This window comes from Cicer arietinum, chromosome 7 (assembly GCF_000331145.2).
Source record: "Cicer arietinum cultivar CDC Frontier isolate Library 1 chromosome 7, Cicar.CDCFrontier_v2.0, whole genome shotgun sequence".
Lineage (NCBI taxonomy): Eukaryota > Viridiplantae > Streptophyta > Magnoliopsida > Fabales > Fabaceae > Cicer > Cicer arietinum.
The window spans coordinates 42,907,239-42,914,480 of NC_021166.2; the positions used below are offsets into that span (position 1 = coordinate 42,907,239).

At 33.7% G+C, this 7,242-nt stretch overlaps 1 protein-coding gene across 1 annotated transcript; it reads right to left on the minus strand.

Moving 5' to 3' along the window:
• Positions 1–290: 290 nt before the first annotated feature.
• LOC101490346 (uncharacterized) lies at positions 291–797 on the minus strand. Its single transcript, XM_004510016.1, has one exon. It carries the CDS (start codon positions 795–797, stop codon positions 291–293), a length of 507 nt encoding a protein of 168 aa, XP_004510073.1.
• Between the last annotated feature and the right edge of the window lie 6,445 nt (positions 798–7,242).

The window sequence follows — 7,242 nt, forward strand, 5'->3', positions numbered from 1 at the left end:
ATTAATAAGTTGTTTGTTGCGGTGGAAGATTATACGATTGTAATGAAACAGTTAGCACGTAGTAAGCGTAAGAAAGTGATAGAAAAGATTAGTAGTTGTCATAACCATTCTAATAACTGAGCCACGTATAACAAACAACATTGCACATTCAACAAAGAAAAAAGAATCTTGTACCAAAAAATATACATATGTGTGTTAAAAAAAGGAACCACTAATACAATGAAAAAACCAATACCCAATATTTTCCCTATACAAAGGAAATGAATTAATACATGTAAAAAAAAGTGAAACTAATGAATGGCCCTACGACATAGAGGACATGTCTTGCTAACATTGAACCACTTATTAATACAATCTCCGTGAAATACATGAGAACAAGGTTGAGCCATTATTTTTGAACCATTTGACAAGTCTCCAAGACAAATACAACACATAGAATTTGACTCAATATTTGAAGAAGACTCTGTTTTTATTTCATTTATTTCATCAATAGTTGTAGCAACACATTCAATAGAATCTTGATCATTCACACCATTTTCTTCAAAAATTGTAGCATCATGATATACCTCAAAATTGTTCTCCATGTTGTTGTCGTGTTGACCCAAGTGAGCAAAATCATTAACAAAGTTATCAAAGAGAATTACATCATCGACCATTGACCATTGAACCTCTCGAACATTGTTCATGCTTCTTCTTCTTCTTCTATTGTTCTCTATGCTGTGGTTGTGACACATGAGGAACAAGGAATTAGAGACAATAACATCATCTACAACTGACCATTGGTGTAGGTTATTCATCCTTCAACTTCTTGCTATTACAAAGAGTAATAGATTGATTGTAGTAAATTCAATATAGTGAGAGAAAGATAATACACTTGATCTGTTAATGTTGTGGTATTTATAGAATTATGTACTCCTTCAAAATATTTTTTATTACCGTTACCGTAAAAAATGGTTCCAATTCCAATCACTAAAAATATCTGATTTGATTTGTCCCTTCAAAAAAAATAAAAATATCTTATTTGCTTAAGTCAAATATCACAATCTCAATAATTACTCTTTTTAATATTTACACCAATAATATTTTAGATGAGGGGAATGTGTAACGTTATTAAACCAACGCTTTAATATCGGGTGAATGAATATAAATCAAAGATAATTTTTTAAAAAACCAAAAAAACAGATCTTTTTTATTAGAACAAACCTCATTATTAATTTATACTATACTTTAATAAATACACCAGCTAAATACTCCTTCACTTCTAGGTGAATCTTTATTGCATCCTAAATTTTTCATAAAAATAAAAATAAATAAATAAATACTTATTCCGTTTCTTTTAATTAACATTTATAGATAAATATTATTCTTATTTATTTTTAATTTTCAAAATTTAATGCATCATTAATTATTGAGTTATAAATTTAAAATAATAAGTCATTAAGTATAACATAGAGAAAAGAAAAATATTAATATCAAAAGTAAAAAAAATATATTGCTTGTCGTTAGACGGTTACCTGGACGACGGAAACGTCATTAGACTTCCCTAACCGAGACTCGCCGATTGCTTGGGTATACGACCTCATCTCAGGCAGGGCTACTTATACGGGGAGGGTAGTGAGGACAAGTAGGAGAGCTGGAGTAGTATACCTCGTGGTGCTCACTCGCGAGAGGATCGATTATCCAATACCCTCATGATTGGTGCTCGGGATAAATAGAGCATGGAAAGATGCAGAGTGTGTGGAGGTCACCCTTGTTATTGTAGTTGTTAGAGTATGATCATATTAGTTTTGTTGTATAGGGACTTGATGTTTTTTCTTTTGTGGTTGTACTTATTTTATTTTGGGATGACAGTATCTATAACAAATAATGTCAGTTGACTTTTATTTTGGTGGATCCATGTTCCAATTTTTGACGTGACCGTGGAGGGAATAGCACTCTTGGGGCAGTATTTTTGTACAGGTGTCTGCCAAGAATTCCTCATGGTTATGAGCGATGCCTGATAGGTCTCATAATTCTAGTGTATTTTTCTATTTAAATACTTTGGATTATCGTCCCAAAAACTATTTGAGTTTGTTAATAATTATGATGTCATTATTTATGACTTTATATATTTGCATTGTGATTCTCATTGTGCATATCAACATGTTTTAGATATGCTATGGTGGACAGATCTTCTCAAAATTCTCACAATTTGACATCAATGGTTAAGGACAAACAATCCTTCTATTCTAATTACATTAGACGTTGACCAAGTGACAAGGGTTTTTAAGCTATTTTTGTAATTATAATATTTGGAAAAGTTTAATTGATACTCTTTACAAGTTGTAAAATATGTTTGAGTTCAATAAAAAATATTTCATTTTCATCAATTTTATTTATTATTTATGTTTTTTCCAGAAAAACTAAATAAAGGATGTCACAAATATCTGCACCCCTTTATTCTGGGCGTACCAATGTCATAAAACAATTACATCAAAAAACCAAATAAATAAACATTCAAATATGGTGTACGCTTAATGATCACAGGATAAATAAACATTCAAATGTGTGTCATCGCAATGCCAAACATATACGAAATGTATGGTGAGTCTATCAATATCACGCAATGATATGATAAACATACACAGTCATATATAGCACACTATCACATAAAATTATAAATTATTTAACAGGTTATGCATAAAAAATGACAATGCAAAGGAATGCTCACTATCTGCAATACTTTAATTTCATGTGCTACCAAAATCACTCTGAAATACTTGGTGAGGAGACGTGGTACTACACAAACATGCAAGTGAACAAACAATCACATATGCCGCCATGTCCTTTCAAACCCACTTGACTTATCCTAATACTAATTAAGTGGTCATCGGATTCAGAAATAAAGAATTGACTAAATAACATATTACAAAAAGCATCTTGTTCAAAAATATTTTTGAATAAGATCATTGTTGATCAAGTTAGATATGAATATACAATTCACAATTAAACAAGGAATACATTAAAGCCTAATTTTATATATAAATAGATACTCAAGAAGAAGATCATCAAAAAACCAAAAGAAGAGTAGAAGAACTCAAGCTAAAAATTCCAAATTCATCTTAGAGTTTATAGATAGACACACTTGTTCAAATGATAAATAGTTTCCAAGTTCTTTTCTTAAAGTGTGATGCTCATTGTTATAATCATCATGGAAGCAACTACTCGAGTTCCAAATATTTGTATTCAAATCCGATAGTGGTGTTAGTGTGTCTTCAACAATTTGGGGTTGTCATATTGTGTGGAGAAGACTTGTCTGGTAGAGTCAAGGTGTGTGTGTTCCTCAAAAGTTTGCAGTTGTCAAGCTGTTTAAGAAGACTAGCTTGACTTGATCTCTAGTTTCCATTGCCTTATGTGTAAAGACATCATACTTGTTTTGGCCTCTTGACATTCACATATTTTGTTCCCCAACATATGATTATCATAAAAATAAAAATAAAATCATTTTGACAAAAAGATTCAAAACATAGGAAATTAGTGAAGCAAGGTTTATATAGTCATATTTAGTGACAAAATATATGGTACAAAAAAATAAAGATTTATAGAAAAAAATAAGAAGATAAGGTGACCTCATATGAGTAAATGACTTGATTTGTTAGTAGTATTTCATAAAATAAGTGGGATAATAACTCATGTCTCAATTTCAATCACATTTTTATCCCACTTTGGAGGATATGATTTGCATTAATTTATCTTCACAATCTTTGGGAATATATTATGCTACGACTTTGATATGTGTAATTAAGCCATATTATTTGCTCATCATTTTTAGATTCTCAATCTAGTGAACTTCTATCATTCTTTTTTTTTTTTTGGCCCTACTTTTTGCTTAGGTTGCTCTTTCGGGTTTCCAACCTAATAGGTTTTTTTCCTAATTTTCACCTAAGTCGCTGTAACACCCCAATTTTTAACAATGCGAGTGTATTTTTTTTTAAACAAACAGAAATCGAATTTCATAAATAAAGGAATAAAGAAAGAAATACTTTTGAATAAATATTTAAGTCGTAACACAACGAAAAAAGTCAACAGTATTTACAAGCATCGGAAATAGTTTTTGAAACAAATATCCAAAGTATTTAAACAGCAAAATACACTGGGGCTATGAGACCTATCAGACATAGCTCATGCCCCTGGGGTATTCTCGGCAGACACCTGTACAAAAGCACTGCCCCAAGAATTTCAACTCCCCTATGTCACATCAAAATGTGGTACATGGACCCATCAAAATAAAATTCTAGTTGACAATAAGATGTATAGGTACAATCTTCCAAATTGAAATAAATACATCCACAAAAGAAAGACATTTATCCCCTATAAAACCATCTAATTTGATCATGCTACAAAAAAACTATGCAACTCGGGTGATCTTCATGCGCCACGCAAGATCCTTCTGACGTAGCACCAGTCAGGTATGTCTATCTATGTGTCCATCTCTAGGGTACTACCCGGTAGGACGATCCTGGTTCTGATCTGTGGGCATAGCCCAGATTTCCACAATAATTGTAAAGGTCACCAACCAAAATTAACAAATATCACTTAGTATTTAAATTTTAAATGCAAAAAATAACCTTTCATCTTAGCATACTCCTTGAAAGGATTTTCATATGCCAAACATGCATAATCAAAGTTGAAAAATGAAGTTTTTAACAAAAATGCATTGTCGTATTGGAATACATTCGAATACAGTGCTATTTCATAAGTCAGTAGCAAAAACAACACATCTGTAGTCGACTACGAGACAGGATGTAGTCGAATACGAGACAGGATGTCAACAACAAAAACAACACATTGTATTCGAATACTACATTCTTGTAGTCGAATACAGTGTTGTTTATGAAGTCAGTAGCCAAATCAGGACATCTGTATTCGAATACAACCTTCTTGTATTCGAATACACATTAGAAAAAGTGCAGAAATCAGTTTTCAAACGTTTCGAAAAGGTTTCGCAATCAATCAACACTTACAACAAATCCAAAACAATCACACTTAGCAATTAAGGCACAACCACAACAACAACTAAGTATACACACACAATCATAACATTAAATCAAACATGACTCACGTGCCACGCACCCTAAATACAATGCGTATATGCCAAAATGCACGAACTCGGAGTTCCAAACCAAACCCTCCTCGAAGGGGCGTAAATCATAATTGTACCGCCTATCACATACCAATACTAATTACCGAGGTGCCACCTATCACGGGTCAGCACGATTTACTAAAAAAGCATAAATCATAAATGTACCGCCAATCACAGACCCGCACGATTTATTAAAGTGTAGCCTATCACAGGTCTTACACCTTAATTCCAAACAAAAACCATCCGCGAGAGGCGTAAATCCTAAACGTACAGTTCCCAACGAACAAACACGAGTGCAGTCTCTCACGGACAAACACGATTTTTTAGGGTGTAGTCTCTCACAGACAAACACCAGTGCAGTCTCTAACAGACAAGCACGATACATTAGGGTGTCGTCTCTCACGGACAAACACCAGTGCAGCTTCTAACGGACAAACACAATTTTCTAGGGTGTAGTCTCTCACGGACAAACACCAGTGCAGTCTCTCACGGACAAACACAATTTACTACGGTGTAGTCTCTCACGGACAAACACCAGTGTAGTCTCTCACGGAAAAACACAATTTATTAGGGTGTAGTCTCTCACGGACAAACACAATTTACTAATGTGTAGTCTCTCACGGAAAAAACACCAGTGCAGTCTCTCATGGACAAACACAATTTACTAGGGTGTAGTCTCTCACGGACAAACATCGGTGCAGTCTCTCACGGACAAACACAATTTAATAGGGTGTAGTCTCTCACAGACAAACACCAGTGTAGTCTCTCACAGACAAACACAATTTACTACGGTGTAGTCTCTCACGAACAAACACCAGTGCAGTCTCTCATGGACAAACACAATTTACTAGGGTGTAGTCTCTCAAAGACAAACACTAGTGCAGTCTCTCACGGACAAACACAATTTACTAGGGTGTAGTCTCTCACGAACAAACACCATAGTTAAATCCTCGTAAGGATAAGATGAACCACTCCACTCATGGAACCATCCCATGGCCCATCGCGGTCACCACTTAACATCGTGGCCCATTGCGGTCACCACTTAAACATCGTGGCCCATCTCGGTCACCACTTAATCGCATCTCAACGCACCTTAAACATACATATAGCAGTTTTGAACACATAATCACATCAAAACTTAATCACCACAACATCACACATAATCACACCACAATCATTCATAATATCAATTATGAGCACATAATCACATCCAAATTAATCTCCACAAATTCACTCATTAATTTCCACAATTTCAAACATAATTTTACACAAAATTAATTTCCACAAACCACCTCTCAAACACATCAAAACAATTTCCTCAACCACACTTAAATCACCTTAAATTCATTTTTCACAAATCCACACATAAATTGGATTAAATTCATTTTCCACAAATATACCTCAAACACACAATACATTCATCATATCATTTATGAACACATAATCAAATTTAATTTAATTATCCCCAAATTCAACTTAAATCACCCATATTTAATGTCCAAAATTTTCAACCATTAATCACCAAACTTAATCTCCACAAATTTCAACCCTAATCACCAAATTGAAAACTCCACATTTTCAAACATAAACCACCAATTTCAATTTTCAAAAACACTCATAAATCACATTAAAATTCATCTTCCACAAATGCACATATAGAGTCCTATATGCAAACTAGAAATTTGGAAGGAGCCCTTACTTTAACAGCCGATTACGACACCGCGATTAATTCCAGTAAAATTTATGCTCACGTCGTTGCTTCCAACTAGCACCGTAGCGTGGAGGTGAGCAACTTTCTCTTCTATCACTTCTCGAAACGAAACTCAAATGTCGAGGAAAAGTGGAGGTTTGTGTTTGACGGTTTTGAAAAACTCTAAACCAGTTTTCCTTGTTTTTGAATCAAAGAAGAAGAAGAAAGCTAAGAGGTCTTTTATTTCTCACCCACCAAGACTTGGATTTCTTTTCTTGAAGCAAAAGAAAGCAAACGAAAAGGAAGAAAGAAGGAAGATGGGTTCGCTTGCGAAGGCAGGGGGACCATTTTTCGTTTTCTTCTGTTTCTCTGTTTCCTTACTTTCCTTTCTAACATATATATATATATATATATATATATATATATATAC

Coding starts and splice junctions, on each gene's coding strand:
- LOC101490346 (XM_004510016.1), bottom strand. CDS start 797: ATGAATAACCTACACCAATGGTCAGTTGTAGATGATGTTATTGTCTCT.